We start from the raw sequence: 24,065 nt of genomic DNA, 5'->3' as shown, positions 1-24,065 counted from the left end.
CCCTACCCCCAGGTGTGAGCACACACACACACTTCTTCCTCTGTACCTGTCATCGCAAAACTGAGACAACTGACTTCTTCATTGAGCATTTATCTCTAATGAGAGCTATCTGCTTTGCCACTTCGTTTTGTTTTAACCTGGAAATATTTAAGCCCCATGGCTCTGCCTTCTTCCTCTTGGTTCTCTTTTTTTCTTTTTTTGTCAGTTGTGGGGCTTGAACTCGGGGTCTGGGCACTGTCCCTCAGCTCTTCAGCTCAAGGTGAGCACTCTACCACTTGAGCTACAGCGCCACTTCCAGTTTTCTGGTGGTTTATTGGAGATAAGAGTCTCCCGGACGTTCCTGCCCAGTCTGGCTTTGAACCGTGATCCTCAGATCTCAGCCTCCTGAGTAGCTAGGATTACAGGCATGAGCCACCGGTGCCCAGTTTACACGGAGGTTTTACAGGTAACACAAGAGAGATCTCTCTGTCTGCCCCAGTCATTATTTAAAATGACTTTCATGTATTTGAGAGTTGTTTAGGACTCAGGAATTCATTCACATCCCACACATCTATAATGTGTGTCTAGTCCGTCTCAAATGCTGGGTGATGCCCGAAGCTCAGAGACTGAAGTCAACCCGCTTGCTCTGGGGACACAAGGCTCAGGAGAGCAGGGCTGCCAGGGAGGAAAGGCCTTTGTTCTAAACTACCAACCTACCGCAGAGCCTGTCCTGGGAGAGAAGAAGAAACTGGACTCCGCACGTTGGTGAGATCTCCGCTGTGGTAGTTCCTATTGACCCCTGCCAACCTAATGTCACGAGCACATGAAGGCCGCGCGTCTGGCCGGCCTCCGGCGCTGGGACGCGAGGGAAGCGGGTGAAGAGCTTGTGTGATGGCTGCTCGTGGGTCGGTGCTCCAGCAGCCCCAGACAGACCGGTGACCCCGTGTTCTCAGGGGGTTCCCTCTCTCCTGTTAGAAACGATGCTGCATGGCATGCTGCCATTCGGACCTGCAATGGTTAAAAGGCGAGGGCACCCAGCTTCCCGAGGACTCGCGGCCCAGCCTGTGCCCGGAGCCGGCAGCCTGCGGAGCACGCGGACACCCCAGCGGGAAGCACATGGACAGAAGCTGCACCCCGGTCTCTCAGCCCGGAGATGACCGAGGCCCAGAGACCCCAGGAACACTTTCAGACTGAGCCTCCCCTGCTACAGCATTCTAGAAGCCGGCAGAGAGGCTCCGCGGTGTCCAGACCCCATCCTGTGGGATCTGAGTTTCTGGCCCGGCGGCCGCCGCTCCGCGTTTCCGGGGCCTGCCCTGCGTGTCCTCAGCCTGGGCCTCCTTTCCACACCAGCCTCGGCTGGGAAGCCCTGCAGCCTCCACACTCCACTGGCTACCCAGGCGCGGCTTCTGCGCCGCCTTCGCCTGTGACCCCGTGGAAGTGGGTCAGGCACCGCGGGGCAACGCCAGCCCCGGGCTCACGCCCCACCCCCAACTCCTCTGTGCGCGATGCCTCCCGTCCCTATCCCACCGCACTGGACTCCATGTCCACAGGGATGACTCGGTTTCCCCCAAGCCATGGCTCCCACAATCTTCTTCTCCACTCAAAGTGGTTTCTTCATTCACTTAACAGAAATTACCCACCTATCTACACATAAATTCATACACATGCATATATGTGTGTGATACATCACACACACACACACACACACACACACACACACACACACACACACACACACACACGCACATCACAACTCCTGACTGTAAACACATTATCTCATATAAACCCATTCTTTCTCTCTTTTTTGTGGTAAGGAGGTTTGAGCTCAGGACCTTGCATTTTCGGATGGGCTCTCGCGACCACTTCAGACACACCTCCAGCCCTTTCTGTCCCCTGCACAGCCAGCCCAGATGGTAACTTTTCTACTTCTGTGTCCCACCGTAGCTGAGGCTATAAGAGCATGCCACCGCACCAGCCTTTCTCCAGGGAGACGGCAGCTAACAAACATTCTTCTTTTTGCCTGAGGTAGCCTTGAATCCCATTCCTCGTGATCTCAGCCTTCCCAGGGGCTGGGAGGAAAGGTGTGTGCCACTGTGCTGGGTGATAAAGTGATTCTTAAGGAAAAAAGAGAAAGAAAGAAAGTGAGAGAGAGAGAGAGAAAGAAAGAGAGGAAGAAAGAGAGAGAGAGGAAGGGAGGGAGGGAGGGAAGGAAAAGAAGGAAGGAAGGAAGGAAGGAAGGAAGGAAGGAAGGAAGGAAGGAAGGAAGGAAGGAAGGAAGGAAGGAAGGAAAGGAAAGGAAAAGATAAAAAGAAGAGTGAAATTTTGTAAAGGAATAACATTTAAAATCACAATCTTTTAGGCCCCCAAGCAAACATTCACTTATATTCACCCTGCCTCTTTTACAAACATTTTATAGTGTTAAATACACCTAAGCACTTCCTGCCGGTCCAGCACAGAACTGTGAGCTTTGTCCCTTATTTCATCTTATGAGGGAAATGGCACTATTATCCCTGTCTGACAGAAAAGGGACACAAAGGCTCAGAGGAACTAAGCAATTTTCCTAAAATCACATGCATAGTGACTGACAGAGATGGGGTGCAAACACAGGTCTCCCCAAGAAAAGCACAGCACTTCCTGCAGGGACACCCATAAAAACTCCAGTTCCCAGAGATGAAGGAGCCACCGGCTGGGAGAGGCTTGCTGGGGACAAAGTCCACCCAGGGTCACGGCTGGACACACTCCATGAGATGCAGGGGATAAAGTCCACCCAGGGTCACGGCTGGACACACTCCACGAGACGCAGTGGCCTGGCTCTCCACAGCGCGTCTGCCAGGCTCTGAGGATCACAGAGGCCTGGCTGCGCAGGTGCCGGCTGGGGCGGGGAGTGAATGTCACCATGTCCTTCTAGGCACTTCCCCCAGGGGTCAGACAAGGTATCCGCTCAGGAGCACCAACACTCCCCTGGCCCAGGGCTCCGAGGACGGGGTGGCTTTGTATCTGGAAATCCTCACGAGACTCGGGAGTCATCCCCCTCTGTTAGGGTCACTTGGGTTGGTTTGAGCAGCACGTGGAAACCTCAGTCCACATAAATCACGGATGCAACAATCCTAGAGTGAGTGGATGCGGGCTGGCCCTTGAGCGAGCGGAAGCCGGGAGTGAGCTCTGGTCCAGCAGGACTGAGCCTTCCTCATGGCAGTAAGCGATCTCTGTTCACTGAACGCTACAACGTACCCAGCTTTGTTTAAGAAAATTATTATGCACATCTTCAACTGCGGGGGCTTAAGGGGTAATTGGACACAACACAGGCTTAATTCCAGGGAAGGGCATAAACACAGGGGTAGGGTAGACGGGGCAGACGCGGTGTGTAATTACACGGTTCCCATGTGCCATTGTGGTGGGTGTAATTACAGAATTGTGCGGAGTGCCTGCCTGGGAGCCTTTGCGGCTCTTAGCCACGAGATGGCAGTATGACCAGGCGGAAAAGCCCCAAAGAGCCTGAGATGTTCGCGCGGCTAGTGATCCCATCTCCCAGACCCAGGGTTTTTTTCTAGTCCATGCCAGATACGCGTGTGCTCCCACACATGTTCTAGGACATGAGACGGGAGACTAGATGAAAAGCTTGCTGTAGTCACTGCTTATGGCGAGAGGAGAGAGGAACTGTCCGGACAACTAAGCTTAAATATAGGAGTTCCCTGCCTCGTGCCATGGACACTACAGAGAAAGCAAAGATGAAGAAAACTATTTTCTTCTCTGGTCAAAAAGAAAAGAGTGCTTGATGGTCTGAGGATTCTTTTGCCACAGAACAAACAATAAGCGTTAGGTACAATGAGTCTGGACGCTCCCGAGCCCGGAGCCCACAGAGGCTGCGGGCCGCGGCCGTCCGGGCCTGCACGGCCCCTGCGGGGCAGCGACCTCACGGGAGGTCGGCACTGGCCTGGGCGTCCTGAGCAGACCCGTGAGCAGGGCACAAGGTTCTCTGGTGGGAAGCATGGCTCTGTTGAGAATCTACCACCACAGCCTGGCGTGACGGGGTCCCAGAGTGCCGGACAAGAAGGCGTTCACGGGTGGGCAGCGGGGACGGGTGCCCGAAACCGGAGGAGACAAGCACACCTCCACTGCACCCCACCCCACGGCGGCGGACGCAGGCACGGCCGGAACCCACGGACGGCAGCAGCGTCACTCCAGATTTCAGCCAAACACCCAAGGCCAGGATTCGGTGGCGTTAACACAGACACATGTTCACTGTGCTGAGAGAAGAAAGGTGTGGCACTCACACATCGTCCGGTCACAAGCTCTCTGCTCACCACTGGAGGATTCGCTTCCTCGGCCATCCACTCGCGTGTGCGCCCACATCCATCCACGCAAGCGACTACTCACTCCTTCCTTCACATGCATCCACTTGTTCAGTTGTGCGTCTATTCAAACATCACCCACTCATCGTTCGCTCCATTCACTCACTCCTCAAAGCAGTCCCTGTGCTTTTAGTGGGGTAGGATTGAGTCTGCCATCAGACACTGGGGGGGGGGGGGTTGCCTCTGTTCTGTCACTGTGCAGATGAGACTCACCCAGACTTCCCCAGACTCACCCAGCCACCCCTAGGTGGCAGCAAAGCCGAGGAGGCGGTCCTGGAGTGGAGGACCAGGGTCCTGGGGTGGAGGGGGTGGTGCTAGGGTGGAGGACCAGGGTCCTGGGGTGAGGACGGGGTGAGGGCGGGATGAGGGTGGGGAGCTGGGGTGGAGGACCAGGGTCCTGGGGTGGAGGACCAGGGGGCTGGCCAGCTCTCAGCCACACTGACTTTTCAAGGAGTAAAAGTTATAGAGGGGGAGGGAAGGGGAGGAAGGGGAGGAAGGGGGAGGGAGGGATCATGAATCACACCCGAGTGCCCTGTGTACAGATTTTGGTGTTTCTCTGGGGCCCTCAGGCCTCAGCCTTGTCCCGTGCACTGCTGCTTCACAGCCCAGACCTGTGTGACCTGTTTCCCCGTGGGGTAGAGGAAGCCCAGTCTGGTCCTGCCCCCCTGCAGGTCCCTAGCTGGGACAGGCCTCCTGCTCCTCCTCGGAGCTCCGGCTCAAGCTCCTGCCTTTACTCCCAGGATGCACGCCTGCCACCCGCGGCTCACGCACCACAGCTCACGCACTGCAGTTCACGCACCGCAGCTCACGCACTGCAGTTCACGCACCGCAGCTCACGCACCGCGGCTCACCCCAGGCTGTCCAGCCTTCCCCTCCTCCTTTTGCTCCTCTGGGCCGGAGCTGCACCGGCACAGCGGTGTCCGGAGGTGGCTGTGGCCTGAGATCTGAGCCGAGGCTGCCGCTCACTTGGGAATCCTGTGTGTTGTAGGTTAGCTTGGGAGGGGAGGGCCTGTGCACACACGTACGTGCACGCACACTCACACACACACACACATCTTCTTCCTTCAGGTGAAGGATAGCTCTCCTGCCCTGCCCACCCCGGAGGAAGTCACTCGCACACAGCCGGAGCTTCCTCCTGGTCTCCCCCTCTGCCTGCCAGTCACCCTTGTAACTCCTGGCCACTGCCTTCCTGTCTCGGGCAGAGGCCCACGGTGACCATTGGGCCTCTGGTGGAGGCCTGCGGTGGCCTCCACGCAGCTCCTGGGGCTGCCCCTCTCCTCACTGGCCACGTGCGCCCGCCACTCCAGCAGCCCAGCCCCAGAGCCTGCAGCCGCACCGGCTTCTTCAAAGCCGACCAGGGGCACGCACGGCCGGCCCTGGGGCACACAGGCCCGGCCACACGGGCTGCCCCCCACCCCAGCTGCTTCCCCGCCTACTCGACAGAGGGACCGACTTCGATGGTCACAGGACTGCACCGTGCGGTCCCCAGGCCCCCGAAGCACGACTGGTGCAGCGTCCCCAGATTCCCGGGGCCCCGGGGGGGCCCCCCCCCCGAAGCACGACTGGTGCAGCGACCTGACCGTCCTCCGCAGGCTCCGCCCTCCACAGGCTCGGCAGGGGACATGGAGCCAGAACTGACAGAGCCCTGGCGGGCGATCCTGGGCGGTGCTGGGCCAGCCTGCTGGGAGAAGGGCTGAGGTCCGCGTGCCGCGGTCAGCTGCGTGGTGAGCTCTGCACACTTGCAGCCGGCCCCGTGTTCCTGGCGTGGCTCATGTCACCGCCGGGCTGCGGGGCCAGCAGGGGCTGGGGGGAGCCGGCGGGGCCCGGGCCCGTGAACGCGCTTGGCCCGGCTGGACTGGACGCCGCTGCCCTCCACCCGCCTCGGGTCCAGCAGGCGGTGCGCCATTCTGTGACAGTCACCGAACGACATGGTGTGGGTGGCACATGCCAAGGCGCACACTGCAGGAGCCACACTGCCCCAGGCGGGGCTGATCCAGGAGCAGACACCCGTCCACTGGCCCTGCCCCCACCACCAGCCCTGCCCCCGCCGCCAGCCCTGTCCCCACCACCAGCCCTGTCCCCACCACCAGCCCTGTCCCACCGTCACCAGCCCTGTCCCCACTGTCACCAGCCCTGTCCCCACCACCAGCCCTGCCCCCACTGTCACCAGCCCTGCCCCCACCACCAGCCCTGCCCCCACTGTCACCAGCCCTGCCCCCACTGTCACCAGCCCTGCCCCCACCGACACCAGCCCTGCCCCCACCACCAGCCCTGTCCCCACCACCAGCCCTGCCCCCACCGCCAGCCCTGTCCCCACCACCAGCCCTGTCCCCACCGTCACCAGCCCTGTCCCCACCGCCGCCAGCCCTGCCCCCACTGTCACCAGCCCTGCCCCCACCACCAGCCCTGTCCCCACCACCAGCCCTGCCCCCACCACCAGCCCTGTCCCCACCGTCACCAGCCCTGCCCCCACCACCAGCCCTGTCCCCACTGTCACCAGCCCTGCCCCCACTGTCACCAGCCCTGCCCCCACCACCAGCCCTGTCCCCACCACCAGCCCTGCCCCCACCACCAGCCCTGCCCCCACTGTCACCAGCCCTGCCCCCACCACCAGCCCTGTCCCCACCGTCACCAGCCCTGCCCCCACTGTCACCAGCCCTGCCCCCACCGACACCAGCCCTGCCCCCACCACCAGCCCTGTCCCCACCACCAGCCCTGCCCCCACCGCCAGCCCTGTCCCCACCACCAGCCCTGTCCCCACCGTCACCAGCCCTGTCCCCACCGTCACCAGCCCTGTCCCCACTGTCACCAGCCCTGCCCCCACCACCAGCCCTGTCCCCACTGTCACCAGCCCTGCCCCCACCACCAGCCCTGTCCCCACTGTCACCAGCCCTGCCCCCACCGACACCAGCCCTGCCCCCACCACCACCAGCCCTGCCCCCACCACCACCAGCCCTGTCCCCACCGTCACCAGCCCTGTCCCCACCGTCACCAGCCCTGTCCCCACCGTCACCAGCCCTGTCCCCACCACCACCAGCCCTGTCCCCACCGTCACCAGCCCTGTCCCCACTGCCACCAGCCCTGTCCCCACTGCCACCAGCCCTGTCCCCACCGTCACCAGCCCTGTCCCCACCGTCACCAGCCCTGTCCCCACTGTCACCGGCACTGTCCCCACTGTCACCGGCCCTGTCCCCACCGCCACCAGCCCTGCCCCCGCCGTCACCAGCCCTGCCCCCGCCGTCACCAGCCCTGTCCCCACTGCCACCAGCCCTGTCCCTACTGTTACCAGCCCTATCCCTACTGTTACCAGCCCTGTCCCTGCCACCAGCCCTGTCCCTGCCGCTGGCCCTGTCCCCACTGCCACCAGCCGATGCTAGCCCTGTCCCTGCCACCAGCCCTGTCCCTGCCGCTGGCCCTGTCCCCACTGCCACCAGCCCTGTCCCAGCCGATGCTAGCCCTGTCCCTGCCACCAGCCCTGTCCCTGCCACTGGCCCTGTCCCCACTGCCACCAGCCCTGTCCCAGCCGATGCTAGCCCTGTCCCTGCCACCAGCCCTGCCCCCACTGCCACCAGCCCTGTCCCAGCCGATGCTGGCCCTCTCCCTGCCACCAGCCCTGTCCCTGCCACTGGCCCTGTCCCCACTGCCACCAGCCCTGTCCCAGCCGATGCTAGCCCTGTCCCTGCCACCAGCCCTGTCCCGGCCGACGCCAGCCCCATCCCTGCCACTGCCAGCCCTGTCCCTACTGCCACCAGCCCCGTCCCTGCCGCTGCCAGCCCTGTCCCTACTGCCACCAGCCCCGTCCCTGCCGCTGCCAGCCCTGTCCCTGTCTCTGGCCTCCCAGGCTGTTCCGCAGAGTGAACCGTGGGTGCCGTCCAGTGTAACAATAGTACCTTCCACCTCCTGCGTCAGGCTGCTCAGCAACCCGTGTCCCTTTGCTTCTGTTTGCATCTCCTGGCTGCCTGTCCCTTGGCCTTTGGACGGAGCCATTGGTCAGGGCAACTTGACAAGCCACGCGGCAGGGAACCGAACCAGGAAACCGTGGTGCCACGGCCTGCTGGCGGCCGGCCCAAGTGTGTGGGAAGGCAGGCGGGGGGCGACACCTCCCCTCCAGAGCCCTGCGGGGGCTCCCCACCTAGGACCCTCAAGAGTAGGGACTCCTGCCCGGTCTCCCTCAGTGTCCCTCTTTCTCCCTCGCCTTCCTCTTCCTCCTCCCTCTTTCTCCATGCAGACAGACAGAACACTGGCGGAGAAGGAGAGTGAAGACTGCTCTCGGCCCATGGGCGGAGGGTGACGGGGATCCGTGCCGCGCCCCCTCCCTCCTCTGAGCGCCCCCTGTGCACCCCACTCCCGAGACCAAGTTCAAGGACCGTCCTGTCAGCCGCACCGCCCTGCCTGGTTCATAGCAGTCTGAAGACTTGGAGGTGGCCCCTGGGTAACCCAGGACGGCGGCCTGGGACACAGGTGACATCCCTGAATGCGGCAGAAGATGGCCACCAGGTTCTGACCAAAGCCGTGAGCAAGCTGGCCATCCGAACCGGACCTGACATTCTCTCCTTACCGGGAGAGACCCTCGCTCCAAGGCCACCAGTGTGGCGGCGTTGGCCGTGCGCAGAGTGGGGCTGGGAGGAGGGCGGGCCTCTGGCTCCGTGGGCCTCTCATGCGCCCCCCCACCCCCACCCCGGGCCTGCGTGGACAGCTTTTCACCAGTTCTCAAGGGAGTACGGGCGGGGCCTGCCTCTTCTCCTGCCCCTCGGCTGGGCTGACCACCGTGAGCTCCGTGACCCCTCAGCAGCGCAGTGACCGGAACTGCATACAGGGACGGGCAGCCTCTCCCCTCTCACTAATTCCACCACGGTGTCTCGTCCAGATCCCTGGCTAAATGCATTCATGCATGTTGTTTTAAAATAGCCATCTGCCTCTTCAGCTTTGAGGTGTCCGTTGGTCCCGGGGGCACCTAGAGGAGAGTCAAGCTGCTTCGCAAGGCTCTCGCTTCCGGCCGAGGTGTGCGGAGCACAGGCTCCAGGCTTGTCTGCCGGGACGCTCCGGAGCGCGGGCTCCAGGCTTGTCTGCCGGGACGCTCCGGCCTTGCTGCGCTGCTCGGTCTCGGAACCTCCTCTCCTACCTGCAGATCCCTACGCAGAAGATAATCCATTTGTTCCCACCAGGCCTGCTATGTGGAGCAACCTGCAGGGAAGAAGCCTTCCTCATTTTGTCTCCACAGCTCAGCATAAGCCCCTCTCCCATAAAACCGTCCAGCAGACAACCAACATCTTGAATTCACTGTTGAGCCTGGAATATCTAGACAGGGATGCCCTTCGCTGCCAAAGGTGCTTTCCACGTAGCCACAGCCCACTGCTAACTGCCCATCTCCTGGGCTCCGATGCCGCCCATGTGCGCAGCAGGGAACAGTGATCAATCATTATTTCCAAAATGAATAGCAGGTAGGACTTTTATGAACTCACAAAAATCTATTTTTTTTGTAAACTCAAAAACAATCTGTGTGTCTCAAACACGGACTCAGACTCGGTGTCTGCTTTTTACGCTTGTGCTCTTCAAGGTCTTCCCGGGGCTTTGTTCCAGGAAGCACGGTCCCAGGTCCGTATCGATCACGAGGCCATTCTCTCTAGCCACTGCCCCATTTCCCAGGAGTCCTGCAAAGTGTCATGATTTGAATCTGTGCCTCTGTAGCTAAATGTGCCTGAGGCAGAACGCATTTTTCCTTTTATTTGTGTTTCTAGATTCAGGTTATCCTTACCACTGGCTGACTGACCTCTGTCCTTGACTGGGGGGGGGGAGGGGGGAGGGGTCTCCAGCATGGTCTCCAGCACGGTCTCCAGCACGGTCTCCAGCACGGCCTCCAGCATGGTCTCCAGCACACAGCCTCCAGCACGGCCTCCAGCATGGCCTCCAGCACGGTCTCCAGCACGGTCTCCAGCATGGCCTCCAGCACGGTCTCCAGCACGGTCTCCAGCACGGCCTCCAGCACGGCCTCCAGCACGGTCTCCAGCACAGTCTCCAGCATGGCCTCCAGCACGGTCTCCAGCACGGCCTCCAGCATGGCCTCTAGCATGGCCTCCAGCACGGTCTCCAGCATGGTCTCCAGCACGGCCTCCAGCACGGCCTCTAGCACAGCCTCCAGCATGGCCTCCAGCACGGCCTCCAGCATGGCCTCCAGCACGGCCTCCAGCATGGCCTCCAGCACAGCCTCCAGCATGGCCTCCAGCACGGTCTCCAGCACGGTCTCCAGCATGGTCTCCAGCACGGTCTCCAGCACGGCCTCCAGCACGGTCTCCAGCACGGTCTCCAGCATGGTCTCCAGCATGGCCTCCAGCATGGCCTCCAGCACACAGCCTCCAGCACGGTCTCCAGCATGGCCTCCAGCACGGCCTCCAGCATGGCCTCCAGTACACAGCCTCCAGCATGGCCTCCAGCATGGCCTCCAGCACGGCCTCCAGCATGGCCTCCAGTACACAGCCTCCAGCATGGCCTCCAGCATGGCCTCCAGCACGGTCTCCAGCACGGCCTCCAGCAGGGTCTCCAGCATGGCCTCCAGCACGGTCTCCAGCACAGTCTCCAGCATGGCCTCCAGCATGGTCTCCAGCACGGCCTCCAGCATGGTCTCCAGCACGGTCTCCAGCATGGCCTCCAGCACGGTCTCCAGCATGGCCTCCAGCATGGTCTCCAGCACACAGCCTCCAGCACAGTCTCCAGCACGGTCTCCAGCATGGCCTCCAGCATGGCCTCCAGCACACAGCCTCTAGCACGGCCTCCAGCATGGTCTCCAGCACGGCCTCCAGCACAGTCTCCAGCACGGCCTCCAGCACGGCCTGCAGCATGGCCTCCAGCATGGTCTCCAGCACGGTCTCCAGCATGGTCTCCAGCATGGCCTCCAGCACAGTCTCCAGCACGGCCTCCAGCACGGCCTGCAGCATGGCCTCCAGCATGGTCTCCAGCACGGTCTCCAGCATGGTCTCCAGCATGGTCTCCAGCACAGCCTCCAGCACGGCCTCCAGCATGGCCTCCAGCACGGTCTCCAGCACGGTCTCCAGCATGGTCTCCAGCATGGTCTCCAGCACGGCCTCCAGCACGGCCTCCAGCACGGCCTCCAGCATGGCCTCCAGCATGGCCTCCAGCATGGTCTCCAGCATGGCCTCCAGCACACAGCCTCTAGCACGGCCTCCAGCATGGCCTCCAGCACGGTCTCCAGCACAGTCTCCAGCACGGCCTCCAGCATGGTCTCCAGCATGACCTCCAGCACGGTCTCCAGCATGGCCTCCAGCATGGTCTCCAGCACGGTCTCCAGCATGGTCTCCAGCACGGTCTCCAGCATGGTCTCCAGCACGGTCTCCAGCATGGTCTCCAGCACGGTCTCCAGCATGGTCTCCAGCACGGTCTCCAGCACACAGCCTCTAGCATGGCCTCCAGCATGGCCTCCAGCATGGCCTCCAGCATGGTCTCCAGCACGGTCTCCAGCACGGCCTCCAGCATGGCCTCCAGCACGGTCTCCAGCACAGTCTCCAGCACGGCCTCCAGCACGGCCTCCAGCATGGCCTCCAGCATGGTCTCCAGCACGGTCTCCAGCACGGTCTCCAGCATGGCCTCCAGCACACAGCCTCTAGCACGGCCTCCAGCATGCCCTCCAGCACACAGCCTCTAGCACGGCCTCCAGCACGGCCTCCAGCATGGTCTCCAGCATGGCCTCCAGCATGGTCTCCAGCATGACCTCCAGCATGGTCTCCAGCATGGCCTCCAGCATGGTCTCCAGCACGGTCTCCAGCATGGCCTCCAGCACACAGCCTCCAGCACGGCCTTCAGCATGGCCTCCAGCACGGTCTCCAGCACAGTCTCCAGCACGGCATGCACCAACAGGCACCAGAAACCTCCTGTCCCTTCCCCTCGCTCAAGGCCCACAGGCTTCCCAAGGAGGAGGCTCCACCGAACAGGATGGGCGTCTGGCACAGTCGGCCCCTGGCCACCCAGCGGTGTGCCCGCCTCCAGGGGGTTCTAGACAGCACCGTCCAGAGGGGTGCCTTCCCAGGCCCACCTTCCCTCAGCAGCGGCTTTCGGCAGGCCCTCACCAGCGGAGTGGATTGATTCCTAGGCCCAGACACGAGAGCGGGAGTCTGCTCTCTCTTCATCCTTCCGGAGTCTGGATACAGAAAGTAAGGGGCTCTCAGGGATGCTGAGGGCCAAGGAAGATCAGGCCGCCAGGCCTGATCCCGGAGTCTGGGTCGTGAGGAGAGATTTCCAGCCCAGGAAAACAGCACACCACATTCTGCTGCGTTTGGGCCTTTCATGTGTGGACTCTGTTGTTGCTGATATACTACCACACTGAACAAGGCAGGAACACCAAAACCTTCTCCACACTTCCCTCCTGACGTCTCTGTTCACTGCTTTACTGCTTGAATGAAATCAAGAGTCAGAGAGTGCTGGCAGATGGCTGGGGCTCAGTCCTCAGGATCTCGTGAGACGTTTGGATGCTCTTCCTGTGCCCCGACAGCCCCTTCGCGTGTCACATTTGGTTTTAGATTACCTGTGAACACGGACCACCCTGTACTCGCAGAGATGGGCCTAGGCTCATAGCAGTGAGGATGGAGAGCAGATGGATTTAGGATTCACTTAGGAAATACAGGGGAAAGAATTTCTTTCAGGCCTACCTATGATGGGCCCAGGAAGAAGAGAGGTCCAGGCTGGCTCCTGGAGTTTGGGTGCGGTGGGTGCAGTTCCTGAGGCGTATGGTACAGACTGGGAGAGAGATGAAGACCCAGGCAGGAGGAGGAGGGGGGCGAGAGGTGGAGATCAAGTGTGGGGATGCCACAGGGGCGTGGCAAAGCCCGTGGAGAGCCACCCTGTGGGGTGAGATCTGGCCGTATGGACACGCAGGAGCTGTACCAGGCTGGGAACACACGGGCCTGGCCACAGCCAGGACGTAGAGACTGCAGGAGGGAGGAAGCAAGCAGCCACCGGGCTTGCAGGCTGCATGGACAGGGACCGGCCCGGATGCAGGACATGGGGCGCGGGCCCCTGGAGACTCAGGACAGGACAGCCTGGAGGGGTCACTGAGGCCAGCCAGGGGGTCGGCCAGACCCAGACCTGGTGGAGAGGCATGGGGCGGGGGGCACAAGGGCCTGGAGATTGTCCGCACTAATGACGGCCCACAGAGCCACAGGGCACGGTGTCGGGGAAGGGCAGGGGTCTGTGACACAGTCAATCAAACCACAAGCCCACAGCTGAGATTAACACCGGAGTCTTGAGGAACATGAGATACATGACTTTATCATCTTCTAAAGCTCCGTCTGTGTCCCCCCCCCCATGTACAGCACTGGGTGGTCAAACCCCTTCTAGGGAACCCTTCACCCAGCATCCTCTGCTCCCTCCCTTCTCCTGACACCATCAACCGTTTCTGAATCTATTTTCTTGTCAATTTCTTGTTTCTTTACTCTAAGGCTCAGTTACTGATTTTAATCTAATTTCTTCTTCACTGGATCCCGAGACCTAGAAGAGTGTCGGACGGGAGCCAGGAGCGCAGTACACACACAACGCACGGACGATGCCCCCTGATCATGTACAACACTTGCCTCTTGGCAGGAGACAGGGACATGAAGCAGGAAAGGGGGCGCAGCATGCCGGAAAGTTCTGGAAGGCAACCCACTGGGATTATGGTGACAAGGCAGGAAATGTGGCCAGGAAACTCAGGAAGTCAGAAAGCAGCCCAGGAACTCGCAGCAGGCGGGCATGTTTGCACCCGGCCCTCCTCCCGCCGCACAGATGGAAATGTTTTGACTGCTCACCAGCGTCAAACTGCATCTAAATAAATCGCTGACAAATGTGCTAAGTTCAGTGCTTTCTTTCTGGAAGCCTCCAAGGCCTTCATCCATACACATACGCCCCTATACAGTCTGTACAAGTTTATAAGCAACATTGCCAGGATAAAAACTGTATTTGACAGTTTCTTTTAATAATAATATCTGGGGCGGTTTTTTTTTTTTGGAAGTCTAATTTGGTTCTACAAAAGGGATGGAACTTGTGTGCTTAGAAAAAGGAACTTGCTTCGTGATTTCTCCGTCCCCAACCAGCACCGACCCACCAGGAAACGTTACAATTCTACTGGCGTAAAACAATTCAAAAGAAACAGTTCAATTTCTGCATGCAGCTGTGAGTGACAGTTAGAGAGTCACACTTTATGAGGCCAAGGAAGACACACCTCACGTTCGGGATCAGGCAGACGTGGGCAGAGCCGTGGCTCAGACGCGTCGTGGCACCTGGCTCTGGGCTCAGCCTCGGGGACACGGGACCCTGCTGCTCACCCTGTGCAATGCTGCGGGGCCCTTCGTGAGCGTGGCACATGCTGGTGAGCGTGGCACACATCCAGCGAGTGTGGCACACATCCGGTACACATGAGCACACATCTGTGAGCGTGGCACACATCTGTCAGAGCACCAGGCACAGAGCACAGGCCCTACTATGGTGGCTGATGAGCCATACCTTCCATAGCGAGTCCAGTGGTAATGTTACGGGAGGATGCTGAAGACCCTTGGGCCTGTTATTACAATTCAAAACTCCCTGCAACGTTTAAAACTCAAACTAGGTACAGAAGCACCCACATATTTCTCTCACAATAAGGCTTCCATGACAGCGAAGGTGACGGGCAATACAGAAACGTCTAGTGCGTGGTGTCCCGCACTTTTCTGGGAAGAACAGGGAAGTGGCCTGCAAAATCTGGGGACAGCACCCCGACAAGAACGTTTTAAGGGACTGTAGATGGAGAATCCCCTACCCAAGAACGGCCTCCTTCCCTGGAGGCCGCTGGAGCCTCCCCGTCCATGAGAGGGCTCCTGAGCTGTGCTGTCCCTTCCCTGACACCGGAGCCTGCTGCGCTAGAGCAGCCACCATGGGGGGGAAGGCCTCCCACGCTCTGTCCCTCGGCCATCCGAGATCTGGTCACCCACGGCGGCCCAGAACGGCTGGCAGCTTCGCTGGCCAGGCCCTAAGCTTGCCTGACTAGGGAGAAGGGACTCAGGCACAGAGCCCAGGACCCACAGGTGCCAGCTGAGGGAGCAGAAGCATCCCAGAGAGGGGCTCTCAGAACACGCGTGTGCTCCGCCCTCCTCCCTCAACGGTCCTCCCCAGGATGGGAGCCGCTCACTATCTCTATCTTTCTCTCCCCCCTCCCTCCCTCCCTCTTTCCCTCTCCCTCTCCCTCTCTTCCTCTCTTCCTCTCTTCCTCTCTTCCTCTCTCTCTCTCTCTCTCTCTCTCTCTCTCTCTCTCTCTCTCTCTCTCTCTCTCTCTCTCTCTCTCACACACACACACACACACACACACACAGGGCCACAGTCAAGTCTTATTATGTAGAGTCCATGTGTGTGACACTATCTAGTCACTACGTTTGTTTGTGACCTGCAAAGCAACTCTTCCGTCCGCTCATGTGTGGACGGGCACAGAGCAGTGAATGGCCACCAGCTCCGCCAGGCCAGAACCCCCAATCTCGGGTGGAACAAGGCCGCACTCAGCCTTCTCGTTTCCTGTCACGCTCCACACAACTGTCTTCCCATGCTCTGCTCTCCATCTTTTGGTGCTTTTTCTTGGTGAATTTGCTGTGAGTAGAGTCCCTGAGAACCGTGCCATAGAACCGTTCCCATTCCTTATCACAAGAAGGCCGGGCTGTGCTCCCCAACAAACCTGGACTTGCACGGGAGCGGCAGCCAGAGAGATGGTGACGGAGATGGGGGACCCCAGCAGGGATGACAGGGGCGATGTGGTAGTGAGGACAAGGCTGATCCTGAGGGACACAGCGCACCGGGGGCCTAGGCAGGGGTGACAGTGTGGTGACAGCGATGGTGACGGTGACAGCGACCGTGCTTGCTCTGATGTGAGGGCGATGTTGACATCGAAGGTGAAGACGATGATGGTGATGATGACGGTGATGATGGTAGTGCTGGGGGTGGTGCTGATGGTGACTGCGATTATGACGAGGACGACGACCACAGTGCAATGGCTGAGTGAAGCTACAGCAACAGGGATGGTGGCACCGTGCAGTGGTGGTGGTGACGCTAACAGTGGAGGTGGTGGGGACGCTAACAGTGGAGGTGACTGCTGGTGATGCTAACAGTGGAGGTGACTGCTGGTGGTGGTGGTGGTGGTGGTGGTGGTGGTGGTAGTGTGGTAGTGATGTTAACAGTGGTGTTGACGTGGTGGTGGTGGTGATGTTAACAGTGGTGGTGGTGGTGATGGTGGAGGTAATAATGTGGTGATGATGTTAACAGTGGTGGTGGTGGAGGTGATAGTGTGGTGGTGATGTTAACAGTGGTGGTGGCGGTGGTGGAGACAGGCACTGGTAGTGATTGTGATGCTATTAGTGGTGGTGATTTTGATAGTAATACGGGTGGATAGAGTTGTGCTGCTGGTGACGTGGCAGTGGTGGTAACAGTAGTAGCTGTGGTGATGGCCACGGTGATTGTTCAGAGTGATGGAGGGTCCGTGTTGGTGAGCAGCACTGTGTGTTCGGTACAGCACGGTCAGTAGAACGAGGCTATATTCTGATGCAGGACTCTCAGGAGGCAGCGTAAGCAAAGGCCGGAGCCAGCCCTGGCTTTCCTTCAGTTCAGAGCATCAGCACTGGGTTCTTCGGTGTTCCAGTGACTTTACAGCACAACTACCTTGAGTATCAAGGATTGACTGTGTGTGTACAGTTACACACAGATGACCTCCACAGGCATTCATGCATAGACATGTGAAATGGCACCCGTCGGGGGTCATATCTTGGTTAAAGGAGACATGGGGTCGGCGTCCTGCGGGGTGAAAGCCAGAGCCCCCCAGGTAGCTGTGAGAGCCTTGTGGAAGGAGCCCATGGTGAACCTCAGCTCTGTGAGATCGGGGTGAGGGTCACGCCCGCCCATCTCACCTCCTCCACCTTCCCAGGCGTCTCTACCTGACACGGCCAGGCTGGCTGGCGAGCTGCCCATGCGGGGGGGCCTCTCTCAAGGCAGCTACGTAGTAACACCCCAAAATTTCAGTCTTGTAAATGTCTAAGCACCACAAGTTATCTCCAAACAGTTTACATTAAAAACTTCAGGCACTAATATCCTAAACAATCACACACACACACACACACACACACACACACACACACACACACACACACACACACACACACACACACACACACACACACCAGCTGGCAGTTCAGAGAAAAAGGAGCATTCCCTGTGTCAACCTTCGGAGCTGTGTGATCACACAGCCTGCAGTCTCCATAGCAACACATCCCACTGCCTAGGCAACAGTGGTCTTATGATGTCACCAATGAGCTAAACTTACTCAGAAACACACGGACAGTTCCTCCTGGGAGCACCCACGTCTTACAGTTTTATGCAAGTCTTCTGGGGTTGGAGTGCCTAGAATGGCTTCAGGGACAAACAGGGAGAGTGGAGCACACAGAATTCCAGGATTTCAGGATTCCTGCGGCAGAACATCTTGTGGGACTGACCCCGCCCCCGTACCTCCCATGCCGTCCCACAGAGAGCGCCCCAGCTGCAGAACAGAGGCCAAAATGAAGACAAAATAGGCAACCACTGGAAAGAGGCACCGAGGGGTGGGGTGCGGAGAGTCTAGTGATCCTGTCTCCCATTCAGCCAAAGAGGGTCACACTGGAAAAAGCTGAACCATCCTAGGCCAGTCTTCTTTCCTGAACTAAGTGACTACCAAAATGCAGGTGCCATCTGGCAATATTCCCACACACTTGCTCTCTGGTGAGCCAGAGTCATACTCAGGCAGAGGTGTGAGCGAGAGAGGGTTACAGAAATGTGGTAGATTCTGCAGTGGGTTCAAGAGCAGGGTGCCTACACTGTCCTCTGCACTTCCTCTCATTCTGGTCTAGAAAATATATGGCATTCAGGAGATATTTGCCTGGGTTGGGCTTTGGTTTTTTGGTTGTTGGTTTTTTGGTTTATTTGGGTCTCAGAACCACTGTCCTGATGCATGTGTTGACTTCCCTGAATAATGGAGCACTTGAGATTGAACTTGAAGCAGCAGTGTGATTTCTTTGTTGCTTTGTATGTCCCTCCCCCACGGTATAATTTGATGTTGGTATAATTTGTGGAGGGGAAGGGAAAAAACAAATCGTTTAAATAGGGATACAGGTGGACCCATTGTAACAATGAGATGTACAAGTCGTTATGTCGAAAAATGAACTTTACACCTTTGGCCCGGGGGGGGGGGGCTGATGGGAGGGGGGCTTGGAGGGGGGAAGGGAAGGGATGGGAAGGGGAAACAAAGGAGGAGGCAACAATGCTAGATAAGAAATGTGCTCATTATCTTGCCCATGGAATTGTAACCCCTCTGTACGGTATTTTCACAATAAAAAAAAAATGGCATGGGCTCTGCCAGGAAAATGCAACTAGTCTAAGTCCAAATGAATTCTCCTTCCCAAAAGTGAGAGGCATGCTTGCATGGCTGTGTCCAACTGGAAGGGTGATATTCCAGGCTCTGGTGAGGCCTGGGCCGAGAGAGAGAGGAAACAGGCACAAGGCCGGTGGAGAGGCCTTCCCCCACACCCGCAGCACGTTTAAAACAAAGCCACGTCACAGACTAAATCACTATGATGATAGAAGAGAAGTAATCTGGGAATAAGACAAGAAAGCATGAGCAATCCTGCATCTGTGACAGAGCTGATATTCCCTACACAGTTGCAAGAGGCAAGGAAGGATGGAGCAGCTGGTGTCACAGTTTTGCTCCTCATTTCTCTTCTCCATAGAAGCAGGACACGGGACAGGATAAAGCTGTTGGCTCTTTGCTGACTGGTATGGGTTGTAAGCCTTTCCTGTTTTCACTCAGTACAGCCTCAAAAGGCAAACAGTAGCAAAACCCGAGGTATACTCCTGACATGAGTCACATGGCATCAGTGCCAAATCTTTTGAGACCCAAGTCATTACCACAAAGCCAAGTAATTACCACAGACCCAAGTCATTACCACAAAGCCAAGTCATTACCACAAACCCAAATCATTACCACAAAGCCCAGTCATTACCACAAAGCCAAGTAATTACCACAGACCCAAGTCATTACCACAGACCCAAGTCATTACCACAAAGCCAAAGTCATTACCACAGTCCCAAATCACTACCACAGACCCAAGTCATTACCACAAAGACCACATCAATACCACAGACCCAAGTCATTACCACAGACCCAAGTCATTACCAAATACCCAAGTCATTACCACAAAGCCCAAGTCACTACCACAGACCCAAGTCATTACCACAGACCCAAGTCATTACCACATACCCAAGTCATTACCACAAAGCCCAAGTCACTACCACAGACCCAAGTCATTACCACAGACCCCAGTCATTACCACAAACCCAAGTCATTACCACAAAGCCCAAGTCACTACCACAGACCCAAGTCATTACCACAATGCAAAGTCATTACCACAAACCCAAGTCATTACCACAAAGCCCAAGTCACTATCACAGACCCAAGTCACTACTACAGACCCAAGTCATTACCACAGACCCAAGTCATTACCACAAAGCCAAGTCATTACCACAGACCCAAGACATTACCACAAAGCCAAATCATTACCACAAAGCCAAGTCATTACCACAAAGCCCAAGTCACTACCACAGACCCAAGTCACTACTACAGACCCAAGTCATTACCACAGACCCAAGTCATTACCACAAAGCCAAGTCATTAGCACAGACCCAAGTCATTACCACAAACCCAAGTCATTACCACAAACCCAAGTCACTACCACAGACCCAAGTCATTACCACAAACCCAAGTCACTACTACAGACCCAAATTACTACCATAGACCCAAATCATTACCACAGACCCAAGTCATTACCACAAAGCCAAGTCATTACCACAGACCCAAGACATTACCACAAAGCCAAATCATTACCACAAAGCCAAGTCATTACCACAAAGCCCAAGTCACTACCACAGACCCAAGTCACTACTACAGACCCAAGTCATTACCACAGACCCAAGTCATTACCACAAAGCCAAGTCATTAGCACAGACCCAAGTCATTACCACAAACCCAAGTCATTACCACAAACCCAAGTCACTACCACAGACCCAAGTCATTACCACAAACCCAAGTCACTACTACAGACCCAAATTACTACCATAGACCCAAATCATTACCACAGACCCAAGTCATTACCACAAAGCCTAAGTCACTACCACAGTCCCAAGACACTACTACAGACCCAAGTCATTACCACATACCCAAGTCATTACCACAAAGCCCACATCATTACCACAGACCCAAGTCATTACCACAGACCCAAGTCATTACTACAGACCCCAGTCATTACCACATACCCAAGTCATTACCACAGACCCAAGTCATTACCACAAAGCCAAGTCATTACCACAAAGCCAAATCATTACCACAAAGCCAAGTCATTACCACAGACTCAAGTCACTACCAGAAAGCCAAGTCATTACCACAAAGCCCACATCATTACAACAGTACCACCTTATTACCACAGACTCAAGTCATTACCACAAACCCAAGTCATTACCACAAAGCCCAAGTCACTACTACAGATCCAAGTCACTACCACAGACCCAAGTCATTGACACAGACCCAAGTCATTCCCCACAAGAGCTTGCAGGCTTCTTCCTTGACCTTCTTTAGAAACCCCACTTGGATGCTTCAATCCAGGCCAGCAGCAGCCATGGCTTTGGCATTGTGAGAATCTCGTTTTCATTCTATTTCTGGCGGCATTTCTGAGACAACCCAAAGTTGGAGCCAGTCCTAAAGCGAAAAGGTGAAGTGTCTATCAGCAACACGAGCTTTGACGGGAAGGGACTCCAGAGAACAAAGCCCCAGCATGCTGTGGGGCTCCGACACTGGGCTTGTGAACAATAGCAATCCGTGAGGAACTCCACTCCGCACAGAGGCTGGGTTGACATTCCTATGGGAACATGAATTTGGAACATGCCATGATTCCACTTTACAGATTCTTTTAAAATGTTGTCAGTAATGATCAGAACTAATGCCAGTTGCCAGTTCCTAATTTGCAATCTGTTAAACCAAACACATTCCTGTAAAACCTGCCAGTTCCAAAAAGTTAAAACGTCAGGATCATGAGACTGAGTGACCTGATTCTCCCACACGTTCCCTTTGGCCCTCACGGGGTTACAGAACTTGACCTCAGCTCAGCCTCCACCAGCAACCGTCGTATCCAACAACCCAGCACCACCATAAACGACGGAGGAAGAGGACGCAGCTGAGGAAGAGGACGCCCCTGCTGCTTAGGGTAGCCCTGCACGCACACTGACCTGTGTTTATATTGATTGTGGTGCTGCACACTCTCATCAGGGGACCGGGAAAACAAATTAAAGCCAGAAGCCGATTCCTTTTGGTCAGCAATTCCCAGCACTCTGCTTCTTCCATGCAGGAAGAGCCGGGTACCAAGGGCTTATACCTGTAACCCTACTGCTCAGGAGACTGAGAGCTGAGGACTGAGAGGCAAAGCCAGTGGGATAGGAAAGTCCCCGAGACTCTTATCTCCATGAAACTACCAAAAAACCTGGAAGTGGAGCTGCGGTTCAAGTGGTAATGCTCTAGCCTTGAGCAAAAGAAGCTCAAGGACAGTGCCCAGGTCCTGAATTCAAGCCCCAGGACCAGCACCAAACAACAACAACAATACACGCACGCACACACACACACAAAATCATTAAACCTTGATTTGCCCACGAGATGCGGGCAACCACACTTCCATTACATTTAACTATAATTAATTACAATCAGAAGTCAGAATAGCCCCATCCGAATCTCCTCTCCCCAAATGGGGAACTCTGGCCAATCCTCTGCCTCTGGCGGGCAACAGAAAACCAATGAAAAATGGTTCAAAACAGAAGTCTTAGGACCAAGTGAACTCAGTATCTTGAAAACATCAGAGCTTTGCAGCAGGCCCTTAGTAGTTCCTTCCCCTGGGCAAGATGGCAGCAGGAACACCCAGCACCTCCCTTGGGCCGCTCACACCAGGGAAGGGGGCTGGTCCTGCACTGCCCAGCCTCTTCATTGGCTTAGAGAAAGTCCTTTCCCCCCAGACCCAGCAGATCCCTCCTCCTGCTTCCCAGGCCCCTGCCAGGTTGGACGATGGCTCTCGGTGAGAGTGGCCATGACTGTCTTAGATCAGTGATGATTTGGGAAATGAAACAGGCAGAGAGGCAGGGAGGGAAGGTGGTGAGTGTCCCACAGCGGCCCTGCCTCCAGCTGGGAGCAGACGTGCGTCAGGGGTGTGCAGGGCAGCCAGAGGTCTGCGCTGAGCTCTGCACAGTGGACACTGGACTTGCAGATGGCACTGAGTTCGCAGTCACTGAACTTAAAACCAGGGTGTCCAGATGTGCGCACATATGCACTATGGTCTGTGTGATGGATGGTGGCGTGTGCAATGTGTAGTGTGTACATATGTATGTGAGGATGTGACAAGTAACTTAGTTATAGATGTGATCTATGACATGTGCAGTGTATATGTGTGTAAAATGCAGCACATGTGATGCTGTGTGTGTGCTGTGTAGTTGTGTGTGTAGTATATGTGGTAAATGGTGTGTGGTGAGTGTGCACTGTGTGTATGTGGTTGTGTGCAGTGTGGTGTATATAGTATGTGGTAGTGTGGTTGTAATGTGGATGATACGTTAAGTGTGTTTGTGAGGTGTGGTGTGTGGTGTGTGTGGTTGTGTGTATGTAATGTGGGTGACATGGTATGTGTGTAGTGTGTGTTTGTATATAATGTAGGTGAGGTGGTATGTGTGGTTATGTTGTGTAGTTCTCTGTATGTAATGTGGATGAGGTGGTATGTGTGGTTTTGGTGGGTAGTTGTATGTATGTAATAAGGGTGACACAGTATGTGTGATTGTGGTATGTGGTGTATGGTATGTGGTTGTGTGTATGTAATGTGGGTGATGTGGTATGGGTGGTTGTGGTATGTGGTTGTGTGTATGTAATGTGGGTAAGGTGGTATGGGGGTGGTTGTGGTGTGTGATTGTGTGTATGTAATGTAGGTGAGGTGGTATGTGCGATATATGGTGTGTGGTTGTGTGTACATAATGAGGGTGATGTGGTATGGGTGGTTGTGGTGTATGGTTGTGTGTATGTAATGTGGGTGACATGGTATGTGTGGTTGTGGTATGTGGTGTATGGTGTGTGGTTGTATGTAATGAGGGTGATGTGGTATGGGTGGTTGTGGTGTGTGGTTGTGTGTATGTAATATGAGTGAGGTGGTATGTTGATATATGGTGTGTGGTTGCGTGTACATAATGTGGGTAAGGTGGTATGTGTGGTTATGTTGTATAGTTCTGTGCATGTAATGTGGGTGAGGTGGTATGTGTGATGTATGGTGTGTGATTGTGTGTATGTAATGTGAGTGACATGGTATGTCTGGTTGTGGTATGTGGTGTATGGTGTGTGGTTGTGTGTATGTAATGTGTGTGATGTGGTATGGGTGGGTGTGGTGGTTGTATGTATGTAATGTGGGTAAGGTGGTATGTGTGATGTATGGTGTGTGGTTGTGTGTATGTAATGCGGGTGACATGGTATGTGTTGTGTGTAGTTGTGTTGAGATGTGGTGATGGTGGCATGCATGTGTGTGTGTGGTGTGTAACCACAAGTGTGAGTACATGTCTGAAAGGGGGTGGGCCTGCTTCCTGTCTGGCCAGGCCAGGTGACCACGGGAAGCAGGCGTGGGTGCAGGTGGGTGCAGACCGGGTGAG

General features: G+C 56.6%; 2 protein-coding genes across 3 annotated transcripts in view; one reads left to right on the top strand and one right to left on the bottom strand.

The window, feature by feature from the left end:
* Pde10a (phosphodiesterase 10A) overlaps positions 1-24,065 on the bottom strand; it is a 311,016-nt gene that overhangs the window by 255,810 nt on the left and 31,141 nt on the right. The gene's annotated exons all lie outside the window — the stretch shown is intronic.
* Positions 6,260-11,092, top strand: LOC138819167 (mucin-2-like). The gene is made up of 5 exons (XM_070010471.1): positions 6,260-7,612; positions 7,699-8,208; positions 8,560-8,618; positions 8,735-8,843; positions 10,181-11,092. Exons 1-5 carry the CDS (start codon positions 6,260-6,262, stop codon positions 11,090-11,092), a joined length of 2,943 nt encoding a protein of 980 aa, XP_069866572.1.

The sequence above is a fragment of the Dipodomys merriami genome, unplaced genomic scaffold (assembly GCF_024711535.1).
Source record: "Dipodomys merriami isolate MVZ:Mamm:240054 unplaced genomic scaffold, mDipMer1.0.p SCAF_8, whole genome shotgun sequence".
Classification (NCBI taxonomy): domain Eukaryota; kingdom Metazoa; phylum Chordata; class Mammalia; order Rodentia; family Heteromyidae; genus Dipodomys; species Dipodomys merriami.
Note: the sequence above shows the minus strand (reverse complement) of the source record. Positions and strands in the feature narration are given on the sequence as shown.

What these genes read in the sequence shown, in the direction of transcription:
- LOC138819167 (XM_070010471.1), top strand. Translation starts at nt 6,260, where the DNA reads ATGGTGTGGGTGGCACATGCCAAGGCGCACACTGCAGGAGCCACACTG. An exon ending in CCACCAGCCCTGTCCCTACT is followed by an intron (nt 7,613 to 7,698) that starts GTTACCAGCCCT and finishes CACTGCCACCAG; the next exon opens with CCGATGCTAGCCCTGTCCCT. An exon ending in AACCGTGGGTGCCGTCCAGT is followed by an intron (nt 8,209 to 8,559) that starts GTAACAATAGTA and finishes TTCTCCATGCAG; the next exon opens with ACAGACAGAACACTGGCGGA.